The 18793-nt window shown below is 46.3% G+C and overlaps 1 protein-coding gene across 10 annotated transcripts in view; it reads right to left on the reverse strand.

The window, feature by feature from the left end:
* The window catches only part of Dctn1 (dynactin subunit 1), a 30613-nt gene that overhangs the window by 8279 nt on the left and 3541 nt on the right, over positions 1-18793 (reverse strand). For 4 of the 10 annotated variants that reach the window (XM_071601743.1, XM_027943774.2, XM_027943775.2 and 1 more), the window contains 13 exons: positions 9400-9645; positions 9088-9166; positions 8853-8887; positions 4355-4375; positions 2930-3121; positions 2257-2454; positions 1895-2099; positions 1705-1783; positions 1439-1598; positions 1220-1324; positions 851-1042; positions 655-771; positions 266-418 (listed from right to left, as the gene is read on the reverse strand). In XM_071601743.1, coding sequence (XP_071457844.1) covers positions 266-418; positions 655-771; positions 851-1042; positions 1220-1324; positions 1439-1598; positions 1705-1783; positions 1895-2099; positions 2257-2454; positions 2930-3121; positions 4355-4375; positions 8853-8887; positions 9088-9166; positions 9400-9627 — 1764 coding nt within the window. In that variant the 5' untranslated portion in view covers positions 9628-9645. Of the gene's footprint in view, positions 1-265; positions 419-654; positions 772-850; positions 1043-1219; positions 1325-1438; positions 1599-1704; positions 1784-1894; positions 2100-2256; positions 2455-2929; positions 3122-4354; positions 4376-8852; positions 8888-9087; positions 9167-9399; positions 9646-11356; positions 11405-12517; positions 12538-16258; positions 16280-18793 lie in introns of those variants that run through there. The other 6 variants (XM_071601742.1, XM_071601741.1, XM_071601739.1 and 3 more) reach the window with 6 other exon arrangements.

An 18793-nucleotide genomic window follows, 5' to 3' on the forward strand; every position in this document is an offset into this window, starting at 1 on the left:
TATATTGTATTTTTCAGGGAATAATGAGAAGAAAAAAAGTCTGTACATGTACAGTACAGATGCAATTTTTTTCCCAAATATTTTTTATCTGCAGTTGTTTGAGTTCACAGATGCGGAATCTAAAGATAAGGAGATCAACTGTATATGTTCACCTGTGACTTTGTTGTCTGTGTTACATTTTTGCTATCTGAACTTGGCATCCTCAATGCTTGGCTCTTAGCAAGTCCAAAAGATTTTTATTGTACATATGACTAACTGGCCATACCTTACAAATGAGACGAGGCATGAGAAGCAGCACCAGAACGCAGTCATGGTCCCCACCTGGCCGAAGGAAGCTGTCAGGCATGAAGGCTGTCAGCAGAGACATGTGCCGATTGGCCTGGGCGACCTCCATCTGTCTCAACTCCATTTCAATTGCCTGTGAAATAGACAGGGAGTTGGACTCTCATCTAGAGTCTAAAAATCATTAAACCTTGCTTTACCAGGTCCCTTGCTTATTTAAGTTAAGCCCAAGCCAGTAGTCTTTTAAACAACCACACAAGGAACCCCGCTCCCCCAGGATTCTGAAGCACAAAGCCCAAACCAGGCTAGCCCACAGTCATGCCTAGGCTGGGCTCCCTAACACCTGGCTCTCAAGCCACCCACTTTCCTGACCTTGGCATGGGCTTTAGTCTCAGCAAACTTGATTTTGAAGTCAAAAGTCTCAGGAGGTGGCTGCTGCTGTCTCTCTACAGATGCTTCCTGCTGGTTTGTCAGTTCCCGATTCACATCCTAGGAGCAGAAAGAGTGAGGGACAGTGGGGTCAAGGTAACCTAGGGTGATGGTAGGAGAACAAGACTTAGGCAGGCACCTGTAGGTGAGCAGTCAGTTGGCGATATTTTTTGATGGTTTGTTGGTAGTCTGCAACTGTTTCCTGGGCTGCCTCTACACGCTTCTGGGCCTCACGAACCCGGGCACCTGCCATGTCCAGCTGCTCCCGCAGCTCTAGTTCTGTCTCTCGTGCATTCTCCTGGAGCTCATCATTCATCTCATTCATTGCTTCCTGGAATACAATAAGTAGTTGGGGGAAAGCAAAAACAGGGTTAGAGTAGAAGGTCCAGGACAGGTCATCTTACCACACACACCCTGTTCAAAGGTCAGGGGTCATGTGTCAATCTCTCTCTCAGCAAGTCCCTTACAAATACCCTCCATCAGGGTCAGGAATCTGCTCTTCTCTTACCAAGTCCCCTACAGTCTCCCTCAACTCCCGCACTTTCTCTTCCAGATTCAGGTTCCGATCAGTCAGCATCTCCACCATCTCCTCAGCACCCAGAGCAGCATCCACCTGTGTTATGGGGAAGGGGCCAGGAAAATCACTATTGGAAGGTGACTAGAAAGGGGAATTGGCAACAGAAGAATAAGGTAAGGGGATTCTGGGCAAGGGCTGGGTTTCACAGACCTGCTCCTTGAGCTCATCAATGGTGCTCTCTGCCTGGCTCAGCTCCTCCTGCAGGCGCTCTCGCTGTTGCCGCACAATCTCCAGCTCTTGGTTTTTCTTTTCCATGAGCTTCTGGAGCTTCACATGTTCCTGCTTCTCTGAGGAAGAAAGATCCCGCATCCTGTAGGAAAGAGAGGAGAACATGTGTCAGAGTGACCTGCAAGAGGTGCTTTAACACAGTCAGAGGCAGGAGAGTGAAGGCCAGAGCCAAGAATTGAGAAGCCTACCTCACCAGGGCATCCTTTAGGCGGGCATTTTGTTCCTCAAGCTGTTTGAGCTGGTAACTGGATGCAGCCCCATCTGAGCCTGGGGAAGATCATTAATATGTTCAGGCCCAGTCTCACCCCACTACTTGGGCCCCGCAGCTCCTGGCACCTTACCCTTTTTCTTCAATTTCAGCCTTTAGTATCTCCTTACCCTTTTCTTCAATCTCAGCCTTTAGTATCTCCAAGTCCGTGGTGAGCTCATCCACACGTTCCTTCAGTGCTTCAACCTCCTGCTGCAGGGACTCAGCCCGTTCTTCAGCCATTTCCTTGTCCAGAGTGGCCATCTCAATGGCATCAGCAGTGTCGGCCATTTCCTCCATATAGCGTTCCTTTGCCTCTAGTGCCTCCTTGGCTTCCTAAGGAGGGGGAAAGGGAGGTGGGGGCAGGAGGAAACAAATGCCCTATGTTGTTCTTTCTCACAAGGTACTCCAGGTTGTAGTTCCAGTCCTGTTTCTAATTCACCTCCTTGGGTCCCTCAGCCTCCCCAGCCATCCCCTCCATCCTGATTCCCACCTTCCGTGCCTCCTTGAGGCGCCGCTGCAAGTCTGCCTGCTGCTCCTGCATTTTGCTCTTCCATTCCTGCACCTGCTCCAGCTGGATCTTATGTTTCTCCAGTTCTTTCAGCTTTGCCTTGTCTTCTGCCCGCTTTAGCCGCAGGGTCTCCAGTTTCTCCTCCAGGTCCCGTACCTGGGCCCTCAATCCCTCTTCCTCCTGCCAAGAAAAGGTACTGCTATCTATACACAGCCCACCCTGCCTCCCCTGAGACTGAGCTGGAACAGAGAAGATGAAAATGTGTGCAAACATAACCCTAATCCCAGAGTCAAAAGCAAGTGGCATACAAGCATTGGACAGAAAACCATGGTACTATACATACCAGAAAAGTGTGAAGAAAGGGCAGGAGGATGGGATATACTTCTGTGATAGACTGCTTGCCTTATATGTACAAGGACCTGTGTTCAATTTCAATTCCTGCCTCCCCCCACCCCCAAAAAAAAGGAAAGAAAGAAAATCGAAAAGAAAGGAAAAGATAGCTTCTTGGCAATAACAAGATACCTCATACACTATGTTCCCACTCTTTCTGATCCAAGCTAGGTCTTCCCCAACCCCAGGAAATTTCTAAGACCCAGCCAGGAATCACAGACCCCTTGGTATCTTGATTCTCCTTTACCCCAATGCTAGTCCTTACCTTGGATGGGGAAGGAAGTGGGGGAGCTGCTCCAGGAGAGGTGAGGGCTGGTGTGGGGATGATGGGTGCTGCCAGTGGAGTCTGAGCCGGGGTGCTGGGCTCACTGCTGCTCAGCTCACCTGCTGATGCTGAGCCAGAGGGGCCCAAAGAGCTACTGGCCCCAGCCACCCCAGTACTGGCTGGGCGAGTGGGCTATTCAGAGAGAGCAGTGGCAGGCCAGAAAGAGAACAGAGGATGGGGGCAGTGAAAGGGAGAGAGACAGCATGTGAGAATATGGCAAGGTTTGGAGACAAAGAAGGGAAAAGACAGAGTATGAAAGCACAATGAGAACAGAGACACAGTGAAGGGGATAGGGAAAACGACACAGTCAGAAAGCAACATTGACAATGGACAGAGGGAGGAAGGAGGGAGGAAAGGATGGGGGAAAACATGAGATTATAAGGTTCCTCCTTTGGCACTAACCCCACATTCCTCCCAGCTCTGGCACTACCCTTTATAGCAGTAGCTCTTACTCCCTAGAACTCTCCTCTGTGACCCACTTGGGATCATTCTAGCAATTTCTGAATACTCCAGTCCCATCCTTGCTCTGGGTCTGTGCCCAATTTCCCCAAGGTGGGGGTGCCTCAATGTCATTCCCAGAGAGAAAGAACAGATTAGAATTTGTTCTGATATTCATGTTCCCAGAGAGGGCTGGGCTAAAAGTGGGGGTTTCAGGCTCTCTACCCTTCTTAGGACCTCCCAACTCTTTAGAAGTCAAGCTAAATTGCACTCCCTTGGTCTATGCCAGGATAGCCTACAAGTAAAAGAACCAAGGTGAAAATTATAGCCCTAGATTCCTCCTTGAAATAAAGTACATAAGCTAACCCTCTGTAATCCTCTAAGACAAATGGGTTCTGATCAGATAACATTACCCAAGTCCCTGTAAGGGCAGAAAACTCAGGAGCCATCCTGAAGCCCCAAGCCGAGAAACAGACAAGCCTTCCCAGTACTCTCCCCAAACTTCCCCTAGTGGGATGATACTCAGAAACCACATGCTACCACAAACACTCCCGATCAAAGGCTTTCAGAGACACATCTCCTTCCTCCGACATTTTATACTGTCAAGTTCTTCACTTCTCTTCTGATCCCTCCCCTCAAAACTGGCCAAAGTTACCTTATTAAAGAAAGCCTGTCCTGATTAACCACAACCCCTTCACTTCTCCTTTGTACTCAATTTTCTGGCTCAGAGTACCTTCTAAGAGCTGGAAGTCATTTTCCCAGGGGAGGCCTATCACCAACCCCAGGCCCTTCTCCCCCCTCAAAGAGAACCCATGATACATTGTGATCAAAATTCACTTGCTAGTACACATGCCCACAAACATGCACATGCCTGAAACATTTGTGCACACTCAGCATTGGCTTGCATGGAGGCCTATTTGTTCTCACCTTGGGCCGCCGAGTTGTGGTCTGGACAGGCAACAGGAGCCAGAGAAGTGGTCAGGAAAGAAAGGATAATGGCAGAAAGACAGACAGCAAAGTGACAGCAATGAGAGCAGAAAAGTAACAGGAATGGGGCTACAGTTAGCCACCACCCCCATCCCATCCCCTTCTCCCTCCAGTGAATCATAGAAATTCCAGAAACCCAAAATTCCTATTCCTCTTGGTTCCTGCTCCCAGTTTTGCCCAACCCTTGCAGGCCTCACCCCTTCAGACACCCTGGAAATCCCAGAGGTCCCTGTGTCCTAGGCTGAGCCACAGGAGACCAAAGGCAGTAGCTGGTGAGAAGGTCTCCAGAGACTAGTCCTTCTGTGCACAATCTCTCCCACTCCAGCCCAGAGTCAGAAGCCCCGCCCAAATATTACTGCAAGGACTTTCCCAGGTCAGGCTCTTTCTTCAACTGATAGACTCTGTGGAGGACTCCCTAGGAACCCAACCGCCATACACACACTATGACAAGAGTGATATAATCTCAAAAGTAAGAGATCAGATCTCTAAGGCTGAACAACATTGCTGTCTTCCCTCCCCCTCTCCCCAGGACCAGACCCTGCAGCAGTCCATGTCCCTAAGGCAGAGGGCTCAGGTGTCAGGACTATGAATATTGCATTAGCAGAAGCCCAGAGCTCAGCAAAGTAACCCCACCCAGCTGCACAGAGAAAGGTGGGGGTAGGCAGCAGCACAGGGAAACTATTGTCCTAAACCAAATCCAGAAACCCTTTGGGCTATTGCAAAGTTGTAAATGGGTGATTAACACCAATGGGTATTCTTGCTGTTCAGCGTCTCATTGCTGTGGCAAAGAAGGTAACATTTGGCTTGGGCCCTGTTTCCAAGAGACTCTGAACCCAAGGAACCTATCCCTACCCCTCTTACCCTGGACTAAGCTTCCAAAGCTGTGGGTCAAAAACTATTCTAGGCCCCCATTCTGCCCTGTTAAAGCCCCCTGAAACAAACCCTGCGGGAGAGGAGATACTGGGAGAATAACCAAGAGTCATTCTAGCAAAGGCTGAGAAGGTAAGTAGGCACCAAGACACCTGGGTCTGCTTCTCTAGCTTCTACCACAGGAAACTCTCCCAAAGCTTGTTTGTAGTAGAGGCTACATGAAGCCCAAGCCTGTGAGGCCACTGGGTACAAGGCCTGGAACACAGACTGTCAGTGCCAAAAGCAGGCAGGGTAAGAAGCAAATGCCCAGGGGTGGGGCCCGGTGGTGACACACACCTCACCTCTGCCTCCCTCTTCTTCACCCTCCTCCCCCAACCAGGTAGACAGATGAAGTCAATCAGCCGCCACCCCCACCCCAGCTGCCTGCTGCCATCATCACCCTGGCAACCCGGTAGCAGGACCAGAGCAAGCAAGAGTACCTTTCGGGCTGTCGGTGCCTGTCTCATCATTGCAGAAAACCAAAGAAAGCAAGGAGAGGAAAGAGAAGGAGGGACAGAGGAGGATAGACAAACACAGGGAGGAAGGACAGACGAAGGGAGGGAGGGAGGGAGGGAAAGAGACCGAACAGAGGGAAAGGCGGCGGAGACAGGAGATTAGTGCATCAAATCCCAACAATGCAGCCTTAGCTTCCCCAGCCGGCAGCTTCCTAGCCTCCAAATGGCTGCTGCTGAGACACAGAGGCCCCTGAAGGTGCGCAGTAGGACAACCAGGCTCCAGCAGGCACCAGAGCAGCGCCTGGCCCAGTTCGCCAGCTTAGGCTGATGGCAGCCTCAGTGGCCGCAGCACCAGCTCCACCTGACGTCATGCACCCACCCTCCTCTGCTCCATGGGGGTGGAGCCACTTTTTCACCGTCACCTAGCAACCACCCGGGGCCCTGCAGGCTCCGCCTTCTCCTCATGACTGGACACAGTCCTGCGCAGAGCCTGCCTTGCTGCTTCTCCCAAAGAACAGGTTCTGGCTCCGCCCTTCCCTCCCTCTTCCACCCCAGAGGGCTTACTCCAAAACGCTAAGCCAGAGGCCATACCAGAAATGGCACTTTATGGAGCCAGGGCATCAGTGGGCAGGGACAGAGGTCCTCCCTTCTCCATGAGTCTCTCAAAATTGCACTCTGCTCCCCTGACTACTCCATTGAGTCTACTTCTCTTATACACACTGGCAACACCCTTGTTTCCCAGGAACACACACCTAGAGCACTCCTCCAGAACTGGTCTTAAGCTCTGAGGAGCACATAGAATGATTAAAGAGCTCTAGGTGACATTCCATATGGGCAGCAGCAGCTCTAATGACAGTGTTGGGCTCCTTTCCAATGGTCCCTTGGTTGTAGTCAGGTTAAAGCCTTTCTCTGAAGGGCTTTCCAGAAAGGTTAGATATTTTGTGAAAGCATCTGTGTTCTCCTCTCTCCTCCCGCTTAAAGCACTTTTTTGTTCTATCTCTAGTTCTTTCACATGCAGTGAAAGCAAGGACCCTGACTAAGTAACCTGCCTTGAGAGAACCACTGAGGCTGATGACTGGGAGTGGGGTGGGAGACAGAAGAGGCACACAACTATTTGATTGATACCTTCCACTATGAGGAAAGAAGGTACTATAGCCTAGTACAAGCTGTCTAGGTAAGGCTTTGCCACATCTTCCCAGGATTTGGCAATGCTTAGCCCCTTGCCAGGGTCATGTTAGGTTACAGCCAGAATCTTCCTTAGATCTCAGTTTCATGCCCTTCTCTATTTAGGGGACTGAGGTAAAATGGTCCCCCAATCAGGAGACAATAACCAAGGGACAAAGCCAAGTCTCTCTGATCCTAGTATGGGTCCAGCATCCTTTAAAACATTATTTTCCTTACATCCCCATTTCCACCTGAAGTCAGGACCCAGGACCCAAAACAAGTACCAGTATGTGGTCTCCACCATAGCAAGACTCCAAAGCGAAGACCCATCACCCACCAGGAGTCAGAAAGGAGATGTTTTCCTTTCCTTTCCCACTGCCTTGATCTAGTAGTGCTCCATGCAATATCAGAAAGGCCTGAGGCAGTTTGGTGACAAGGAAATCACAGCATTTTATATCCAGCACAGTATATACAGCTCAGGCACGTGCAGGTCATAGCTTGGGCACAGGCCCAAGGCAGGAGCTGGTGTGAGGAAGAGGTCATGGCATCAATTTAAGTGTTTAAAAATTGGTGGAGGGGAAAAAAAAAAAATGGTGGAGGGGAAAGAAGTTACACAGTTCAGCTCCTGCAAGGGGTGGGGCTTTAGGCACACCCCAGAGGAAGGAAGAGACAGAGAAAGATTGATGGGGCAGATTGGGGTCGGTATTCATGGCACAACACATCAGAGGGAAGGTCCATAAAGACTAGGCTTTCCAACTGCTCTTCCTGTGCTCTATTCTCTACAATCCCATTCCCTTGCACAACTATTTATCTGGTACTTTTCCCAGCCCTATTCTTCCAATCTATCCTCCTACCACCCCTGAATTTGGCTAAGAACCTACTGTAAGCCAATAAACTATTTCATGCTGCTATTATTTAAAGTCAAATGCTCAGAATTTCTAACTAGGACTCTGGGGCAGTGAGAAATCATCCCTAATGAATGTTTGCTTGGGCCCAGATGCTGAGCCTGATGTCCTTGCACCCCTCAAAGGAACTCTGGAAGCCAAGGCTGCCATTTCCTCTGGCCATCCCAGCCTCAAGGTTACACACACATGCATGCAGCAGCCCAAGGACATGCAGGACAGCAGGAGAGTGGGCTCATGGCCCCCACCCACTCAGGCACAAACAGTAAACACACCACCTTCTTAGGCTTCAGTCCCCGCTGCATGAGGAGTAGGAAAGGGCAAAGTTAGAGAATAGACATCACATTGTGCTAGCTGGCCAGACATTCTGGGAATAGGCATTAATACCAATCAGGCACACACAGGCAAGGGGTAGGTGGACTCAGATCAACATCAAGCCTTAGGTGAGAAGAGGGGTTCCCTCAAGGATCAGCTTCCAGGATATGCACACCCTGTCCTAGAGAAGCTAGAGTTCCACTCCATAGAGAGGTGGGTGGACCCACAACACTCTGCAGAATGGCAGAGGGGAGCTAGGAATGACCCTTCTGTCCATAGCTGAAAGTAAATGGCAGAGGACCTGGCACTTTACTACCTCTTATAAATAGGACAACTCCTTCTCCCTCTATCTTCTACCTTATCCTACTCTGAAATGCTTTAGATCTTGGCATCTCTGGGTACCAAAAGGTAGAAAATTAGCTACACTACAGGTCAGATCTGTCCTTTCTATCGCCACTAGCTCAATTCCATTTGACTCTGTACTTCTGGAACCTAATAGTTTTCCCCTGCTATCACTTTTACTCCAGCTCAAATGTAGCAACCCATACCCACAAAGCTTCCTTCCCAGGGAGGTTGAAGAGACTAGAAAGCTGCAATTCTAATTCACCTATTGCTTCTACCTGCCTGGGATTGGGTCTCCCTCCCTCCCTCTTTCTCTATACTACTCTCTACTCACACCCCCAAACCACTCACCAGTTTGCTAGTCTTTGCAGCTGTCTCAGCTCCCTCTGTAGAAAGCAAACAGAAACAAAGCATGTGTTTGTATATAGAGCTGGGTCAGAGAATATCATGGTGGGGTAGGGGGAGATATAACAAGGAAATATGGTAGTGATGGAAAAATTTCAGTTTTCACTATGGCCCCTTGTTAAAGAGGAAAAGAGCTGGGACTTCTGGATATGAGGAGGCAGCTTAAGTGGGTGGTTGTTACCTCTTTTGAGGACTTTTGATGCAGAAGAATCAGGAGTCTCTGGGGAAGTAGTATCTGCTCCATCTTCAAATACCTGGATCTGAAACCACAGAAGACTCAATACAGTCAGACCAAGAATGACTGTAATATGGGCCCCTCCCCAGTCCCCAAACAAGCCATAGTATAGGGCAAGTTTCCTAAGGACGGATCACCAATCTTCCCTCCACTGTTACCTCCCATTCTCCCAACAGAGGCTTATGCCCACACCAAGTGCACATGCAACAGATATATGTTGCGCGCGCACACACACACACACACACACAGATGGAGTACCTGGGATTGCCGCACAAAAATGCCATGTCCTTCATCACAAGTGAAATACTTCCTTCCTTGGACAGTTCCATCATTTTTGCCCTTTGCTTCATCCAGGATAACGCCTACCCATTTGCCAGTGGCAAAGAGTGTGGCTCCAACATAGGCCACAGTGCCTCTGTGGCCTTTTCCAATCACCTCCACACGGGATCCTACCCGCAGAGGCCGGGCACTTGCCTCTGCACTCATCCTGCTGCCACTGGGCGTCTGAAAAAAAAGGCACACACAGAGTTAGAGGCCTCAGACCAAGGTGGCATCCTAATGCATAAGAAATGCCCCAGCCAAGATCCTGGACTAAAAATAAACAAACAGCAACAACAACAAACAATTTTTTCTTGAGCTCCATTCTCGGGGTGAGGTTAGCCCCCAAACTTCCCTTCTGAAAATGTCAGTGATATGTCTAAAAGTTAGCCAAATTCTTCTGGAATCTGCTAGAATTTTTAGTTTATATTTAAAATTTATAAAATCAGAATTCATTGATAGATCTGTGAATGTCACCACATGATTACTTTCTCAAGAGCACTGCCCCTGCACAGTGGAATTAAGCTCAAGCAAATCACTCAGTTTAGACCAGGCTCCCTATAACCAATGCCCTGACTCAGGAGCCCGAGTTGAGTGGGTGACCCTATAGAAGCCTGCTTCCCTCTCCACTTCCATCACTTCTGGAATTCAAATGGCTCTCTCAGGTCTCTCCCCTTCAGAGGCACATAACTGTGTCTCTTTTCAGGACCCCAGGTCATCACCACTTCTTCCTGATCTAATTCCTCTCACTCCCATCCACATACCCACTATGAAACTTCTGATGCCTCACCTGCAACCCATTCAACCATCCAACTTCCTTCTTCATGGCCTGCATCCTGTTGTCTACTCTCTACCCCAAGCTCTGGAGATCCTTTCCCCATGCTATCTTGTTATGAAAAGAAAAATATAGGCCAAGTAAATAATGTACCTCAAATTTGTCCCTCATTCTGTGTTCAGACTCTGCCTAGTGGTTCAAATGGATTTATGGGCACAGATGGGCAAAGCAAAGAAATAGACTAAAATACTGTCCTTGGGAAGCTCTCAGCTTCTGACATACCCGTGATGACAAGACACAACATTAAATTAGGTCCCAAATTGGCCTATGGTTTAGAAGAAAATCACACCTAAGCCATTTTTAGCAATAGCAGCTCCATGAACCAGGTGCCTTGTAACAAAAGATATCACGAGGCAAGAAATTACACCAAAGTCCTGAAGATTCCACGGGGCTCTCTTCTGATACCCACCACTTGGCTTCAGAACACAGCCCTGCCAGAATCCAAGAAGAATCAGGATACTTCCCAGCCTGTCACTCTCTAACTCCCTTCCCCAGAGAGCTTATCCAGGAAGACAGGGACAGAGCTCCCAAGGGATTCAGGACCCCGACTTACACCTAGGACAACAAGGTGTATCTCATAACAAAGGAAACTGCCAGTAACATCAAGGCAGACTCAAACTCAGAGACTCCCCGCACCTCCCAACAAGCCTCTCAGAATCAGGAGGACACAACAGTGGGTACAGATTCAATCTGAGACAGAAGAAAGAGAAAGCAAGTGACAAACAACAAAGCAGTTCTAAAGAAGGGCCTCACTTTAAGGCCTTTCTGACCCATCAACCATATTCTGAGTCTCCAAGGTAGTCTGGTCCCCCTCAGGAACCCCTAACCTGGGTACTAGGTAGAGTCAGAGGTTAGGCCTTGCCAGTAACCATTAGGGCCCCACTCTAGGTAAGCCTGTGCAGTCTGCCACCATCAGGCTTCAAGGGCTCCTTAGAAACAGTCTGTGGGTGCCTCCAGCTGAGTTCCAGCCTATCTCCCAGCCCCCACAGCAATGATGTCCATAGACACCCAGGCCTTTTCCAGCAGCCCTCCCAGGGCCCATCCCAGATTAGGGCCACTTACCCGGTTATACACGTGCCTCTTGCTCTGGGCCATGCTGCTCACCAGGCCTCTACTCCCTCCCCCAACTGGCCAAAGACAGAGAAAAAAAGCAGAAACCTAGGCAGGAGGGTCAGGGCGCTGGGCCCTCATAGACCGACACAGGAACCGTCAAGCACAGCCCTCCCCAGTCCATGGGCCTCACTCAGCTGCCTACCACCTACTGGGGTAGGGGTGGGGGCAGTGATGGGGGCTGAGGAACAAGTCCCCTCTGCTGCCTGAGGATTCCTGAACCCAGAGATACCGAATCCTGCTTGCCAGCTGATGAGTCTCACTCTGCGCTAGTGCTGCTCTAGACTTGTCAGGAACAGTGCAAGCCTCTGGGTCCTAGTGCTCCCCTGCTTCACCTAGGCCAGACAAGAGGGGCAAGGAACCAAAGACAGGCTTACCCACAGACTCTCAGCATTCACCTCTAGAATATACTGTCTTAGAGTTGGAAGCAGTCTTGACAATTCCTCCTAGCCTGTATCCCCTTCACTATCACTTTCCCTCCTGCCCCTGGGCTATGAGACCTCAGCAGGCTCACAAGCATCAAGTAACATTTTAAAATGGTCAGCTACCTAAAGCCTCCACACAGACAAAATAAGTCTCTCTCATCTAATCTATGGCTCCCCTGGCTGCAATATGGACCTAGATACCCTGGGCTTAGGGATACTTATCTTCCTTCACTGGCAGAACAGTAACTTCCCCTACGCCACTCTCAAAGATAGACCAGATAGCTCAACAACAGAATGATAGCTAAGAGAAAGAAACAGGTCCCTCAAACACCTCTCCATATCTTCAATCCTGACCAGACCCCTAGGAAACCATCTCTCTCCTTCCTTGAAAAATCTCCATGTTACCACCTTCCTTCAGTCACTATTACACAGGTGGGGAAAGCCAGGCAGGCCCCAACAGCATGGACCACACATGTTTACAGTACTTATGTCTACAGAGCACCTTCAAACATTTTATAGATACATGGTTAAGTATACTGTTTTTGGACTCAGGTTGCTTTCCTGGTTATATCATAAGCTTGGTGTAGTTACTTTAATTTTTTTTTAATAGTACTGGGGATTGAACCCAGGAGCACTCTACCACTGAGTTACATCCACAGCCCCTTTCTTTTTATTTCGAGACAGTTACCCAGGCTGGCCTCCAGAATTGTCCTGCCTCGAGCTCCAAAGTTACTGGGATTACAGGTATGCACCATACCAAGTTTGGTCTAGTTATTTAGCATCTTTGTGCCTCGATTTCTGCATCTGTCAAGTGGAAACAATCAAAGAATATATTTCAGAGAGGTATTGTGAGGATTAGCTGAGAAAATCCACATAAAATTTTTAGAACAGTGGCTGGTATTTAATAAGTGATCAATAAAAGTTAGTTAAGGGCTGGGGGCAGTGGCACACACCTGAAATCCCAGCAGCTCGGAAAGCTGAGGCAGGAGGATCACCAGTTCAAAACCAGCCTCAGCAAAACTGAGATGCTAAACAACTTAGTGAGACCCTATCTCTAAATAAAATACAAAATAGGGTTGGGATGTGGTTCAGTGGTTCAGTGCCCCTGAGTTCAATCCCTGGTACCCCCCCAAAAAATAATAATAAAGTTAGTTAAGAACATTATCATCATCATAGTTGGACATGGCAATGACCCCACAGATATGTAGACCAGGGATGATACTGATAAGGAAACAGATTTAGAAAATTAAGCAAATTCCCTGAAGTTAAACAGAAGATCAGGAGTGGAACCAAAATCTGACCCAGAGCCCTCTGTGCTTTCTACTGCCTTTCACTGTTCCCATATACATATCTAGGCTTCCAAGGCCATGTACATTCTTCAGACCATGCTGCCTTCAAAAAGTTGGAAGCAGGGGCTGGAGTTGTAGCTCAGTGGTAGAGTGCTTGCCTAGCATGTGTGAGGCACTGGGTTCAATTCTCAGCATCACATATAAATAAATAAAGGTCCACTGACAACTAAATAAAAAATATATATATTTTTTTAAAGTTGGAAGCCTCATAACAGATCTAAGAACAGCCTCATAACACATCTATATATAGTCACTAACTTATTGGGAGCTTTTATTCTATTATAAAATGGAAATATCTGCCATACCTACATTAGTGTTATATGGATTGAAATTAAGTGCCATGGGTTGGGGTTGTGGCTTAGAGATGGAGCACTCGTCTAGCATGTGTGAGGCATTGGGTTCGGTTCTTAGCACCACATAAAGTAAAATAAAGACACTGTGTCCACCTATAAGTAAAAAATAAATATTAAAAAAAAAGATTAAGTGCACAAAAGTATTTTGTAAAAAGTACCAAAACTGTAGTAGTATGAAGAATTATTACCTGGCAGGATACTAGATGGTATAGAAACCTTAAAATTAAATGCACAAATAATAAATATTATAAGAAACTGCAGATAAAAGTGAACTAGAAAGAAAAGAGGTACATATGAGATTTGGGGAGTACTTTGTGTGTGTGTGTGTGTGTGTGTGTGTGTGTGGAAAAGGGGCTGGCTATGTGGAAAGGAAAGGCCTACAAAGCACTGTAAGCTGTGAACAAAGCATGAGTAGAGACTGAAATAATTCTGCTTGAAATATTAAAAGAAGACTAGCTTAGCTGAAGTGAAGAATTCTAGATGAGTCTATCAAACAATTAGCCTTCTGAAGCAGAGCCTACAACTTCTCTTTTTTATGATACGATGATCCTTAGCTCCTACAGTCAAATATTTATTGAATACATAAATACAGAGATGTACCAGGAGGTAAGTATAGATAGGCAGGGAGTTTAACATCAGGCAGAGATAGATGGATTGGATCCAATAACAACAGGAAGCTGGTCTTACTCCTGAGCAGTAGAGTGGCATAGTGAAACTATGAAAAATCATATGAAAAATCAAACCGATGGCTTATGCAGGATATAGTGGAGACAGAAGCAACTTGGCAAAGAGAGGATTACAGTAAGGAGGCTGTTGCAATAATGAACCTTGTTGGTGGGATCTGAATAAATATTATAAGAGAGAAGAAGGGGCCAATTGAAATATAGTACCAAAAGAACCCTGAAAAGGCTCTGTGATGGATCAGACACAAGGAAAGAGACAACAGGCCTGAGCTCTGGAGACAGACCTGAATACAGCTTTGATTCCCGTATTTCCTCATCTGGGAAAGCTATTTAATTTTCTGAGTCCCAGTTATCTGACTTGCAAAAAGGAGGAAATAATGCTACCTCATAGCAATGTTGTATGGAATAAGACTTAATTAAAGAATTTAGCACAAAATACGTGCTCAATAAATTGTAGATATTATCTTCATTATTGCAACTGTATGTGTTGCAATAATGATGACTTACACATGATAGAAACTCAGATGTTGCAAGGAAAAAATGGATAGATGGATGAATGTAAAAACTAGTAAATGAATAAAGAAATTGGGAGTTTTCAAGCTTGAGTAAAAACATAGCAATTAAGGCCACAATATTAACAGAACTGGGGAAATGGGAAAGGAAACTGAGCATATTAGATGAGAGAAAATAAGTCTTGTTCTCAGGCTTTCTCTAGGCAAATTTAAATATGTACACTAACATATTTCACTACCTCCTTCAAATATGAACTGTGAGATTGCTAGTAGTTACAGACTAAGGTTAGTAGAATGCAGGGTAGGGTGAGATTATAAAAAGATAGCCTGAGGGACCCTTGTAGTGATGACACTTCAGAATTTGGTGTTAATGTCAATGGCCTGGCTGTGATGCTGTACTACAGTTTTGCAAGATGTTAACCATCAGGAGAAACTAACAAGGGTATGTGCAATCTCTCTGTAGTTTCTTACAACTACATGTCAATGTATTCATTATCTCAAAACAATCAAACCAAAAGCCCAAACAGACTCCATTATCTCCACTCTATAGGTGATAGAACTGAAGCTCTGAAGTGAACAACTTGCCCATTTCTAACTGGCCTGAATAATTTCTACCTTGCTTTTACTGGCACCCCAGCATCCCTTGTTACCTTGATCTACTCTTGTCTCACTTGATCCTGGACTAATTCACTATCTACTTTCTTTGATCCCAATCCTGGAGGAGCTGGCTTGAAACCCAGGCAGTCTGATAGCAGGGCAAAACTGTATATATCTAAAAGCACTAGTAACAAAAAAATAAGTGTGGATGTTAGCCCCTCGGAAGTCAGGATGGGAAAGGGTCTGCTTACTGTGAGGAGAATAGAGGGTGGGGGACCAAAATTGGATTCTAGAAACCCACAAGAACCCAGGACAATAAGCTTTCAGAGCCTTTTGTTACTCAGTCCCACTCCTTTATCTACCTTATAGATCTCATACAATAGAGGACTTTCCTAAATGGACTTCCCTGCCTTTTCAGTTCTTTATTATCCCCGGAAATTCCTGAAGCCCACTCCTAATCTGAATGTAGTATCCCATTCCCAAAGTATTCCTTTCCCTGAGAAAGGTCCAAGGATTTTCAGGCTTACCTCCAAGAGTCAGGAAGGGAAGCTACACAGTACACTTCATTAAACTTCAATATAGAAGCTCTGCAGAAAAGCAAGAGATTTTCAGCCCTATGCTCAAAGACAGTAACCCCCCCCCCCCCCCCAGTGAGAGCAGAACTTAGCCAGTTTTGAAGCTCCTGATGGTTCCTCCCCCTGAATCAAGTAGCAGGTTCCTGGCACTAGGACCCTGCAGACAGGGAACCCTGAGCCTGCGCTCTAAAGAGAGAGATGCACCATTTCACAACTTCAGCAAAAGCCAAAGCAGCCAACAAAGCCACAGCCACCTCAGCTGTGCTGGGCTCTACTGGATGTGCTGGGCTCTACTGTTTGAGCAGCTCATCGGCCACTCCCCAGAAGCAGATCACTCGGTCTTTCCCTTTTTAAACCCACCTCATCATCTGATCGTAATAGAAATCAATCTCAAATCACCATGCAAAGGCGTATCCATGGCAACCTCCAGAGGAAGGACACAGAGATGATGCTCCAGTGGCTGCAGCAGAAAAAGGTAAGTCCATTTCTCTTCTATCCATGCTAGTCCACCATTCTCCCCTTTCACTCAAGTCAGGTGTGTATATTACTTGCAAATCCTATCTATCACACTAACTAGGAAAACACATAAGGTGAGTTAATAATCATTATGTTATTATATAATGTTATAGGTCTGCCTAGTTCCATAAGTGAATGGTAGGAAAAAAATCTTTTTCTGGGTGACAGGATGGGAATAAGTTCTCTCTTCTTATTTACTGTCTCAGGTGTCAGTATCAGCCTGCAATACTTGACAAATCACTGTCAGTCACTTGTCTTTCTAATCGGAATGCTGCTGAAATAACTCGGGGATTTCAGAGTTCCCCTACATACTTACAAAAAGCTGGCAGCAACACTGACCCCAATGCCCTGCCCATTCATGCCTCTATCATGCTCAGAGACTGGCTCTTAGCAGCCTCAAGGTCCAGAAAATCAGGAATTGGAATTAAATTTCTGCCTTGGATGCCTCAAAGAAGAAATTTCATTTCTGCAGAGAAAGGTCTGCAGAAGTACTGCCAAGTCTAAGTAATCTTCCATGCCTCAATTTCCCTTTCTGTAATATAGGGTTATAACAAATAATACCTTTTTCTAGGGTATCATTGTAAAAAGCAAATGAGAGTGCCTGAGAAGCACTTAAAAAAGTGCCTGATATATAATACACTCAATATATGATAGCCTTTATTATGAGGAAAGAGGAGGAGAGGCCTATAAATGTGGAATTTCAGTCCAAAGGGTATTCTGCACTATTGGAGCTTATCTCAATTCTATTTTCTTTCTCTTTCCTCTGAACAATTCTTTCAAGCTACTTCTTCCACTTTCAAGTCCCTATTCCTGATGGATCTCATACAAGTGTCCTTATCCCTTAGCAAATAAACTTGTTGAGAAAGAAAACTGAGCCTACTAGGTAAGAATTCCTTTGCAAATTAGATATATCTGCATTCATCATTGCCTCTTTCAATGTAAATTCTATCTTTTCTTCCATCATTTCTCTTCAATGGAAATCATGTACCTCTCTTTTCCAGGCAACCCCTCCACTCTAAGGACCTGATTTAACAATCATCTCCTCTAGTGCCTTCAGTAACATTCCTTCTACTAGCTCTAACACATCATCAGAAGACCATGTTCTTCTAGTTTAGGCAATACTATTCTAGGAAAAACTGAATCTAATCCTTGTCACCTCCTGTGCAAGCCACCACCATCTCTATTCTTCCCTTCCCTGCCTGAAGGACTACTGAAAGTGAGTATGTATGTACTCCCTATTCTCAGTTCTCATCTACACCACAATCCACTGCAATCTGGCTCCAACCCTACCACTCTACTGATGTTGTTCACACTTAAAAGAGTTCTAGTGGCTACAATCTCCTAACTACTTAAACTCAAAGTTAATTTCCTAAGCACATCCTCCTTGACCTCTCTGAAGCAGCCAAAACTGCTAATCACTTCTCTGGAATTTTCTCCTTTCCTAGCTTCCTGGGCAATATTCTTTCTTACCTTGAACACCAATCCCTCTCATCCTTGTCCTTTCCATCCTTCCATAAATGTGGCTGGGAGGGTTCACCCATCCCCACAACTTCAACTTCCACCTACACCCACCACCACTCCGAGGCAGAAATTCTCTGCTGAACCTCAGACCCATATCACTACCTGTCAGCTAAATATCAAACACCATTCAAGTTCAACATGACCCAAAACAGGCTTGATATCTTCCACCTCAAAGAAGGTTCCTCTTCTATATTCCCTCTTCGCTACTGGCACCACTATCCACCAAATATAGAAAACTGTGTCATCCTCAACAACTCTTTCTTGTTCTCAACAACCAATTAGTCATTCATTACTCAGTTAACTCAGTTAATTCTGTCTCTGCTGTTTCCCTCAGATTTGTCCCCTTTCTCTCCAGTTCCACTGACTTAATCCTGAGTTTAGTCCTATATCACATCCATGTTATTACAAGAGCCTCCCAATATCCCTGATCCTGATTTCCACCCTTCATTTGATTTCCACAGATGGCTTCCCAAAATGCAAACATGTCACTCCCTGTCTAAAAACCTTCAGTGGCTTCCCTGCCCACAAAATTGAATCTTTTTAGCACAGCACTATAGACTAATAAAAATCTGGCTTCATCATGAATCCAGTCAAACCAATCACCTCTCCTTTGATCCCCAAATGCTCTTAAGTTCCAGTCACTTGAATCTACTTAACTTTTCCCTTACACCTCTGCAAAATTAAAAATATTACCAGAACCATTCTCCCTCCTTATCCTTCAAGACTCAACTTGGTAATCATCTCATTCCTGAAGACTCTCCTACCTTCTCCATGTAGTTAGTCATTTCCTCCTCTGCCCTCACAACAGCACCTTGGATATACCTTACGTAGCACTTTGGACTATACCAAATTTTATTT

The sequence above is a fragment of the Marmota flaviventris genome, chromosome 14 (genome assembly GCF_047511675.1).
Source record: "Marmota flaviventris isolate mMarFla1 chromosome 14, mMarFla1.hap1, whole genome shotgun sequence".
NCBI classification, from domain to species: Eukaryota; Metazoa; Chordata; class Mammalia; order Rodentia; family Sciuridae; genus Marmota; species Marmota flaviventris.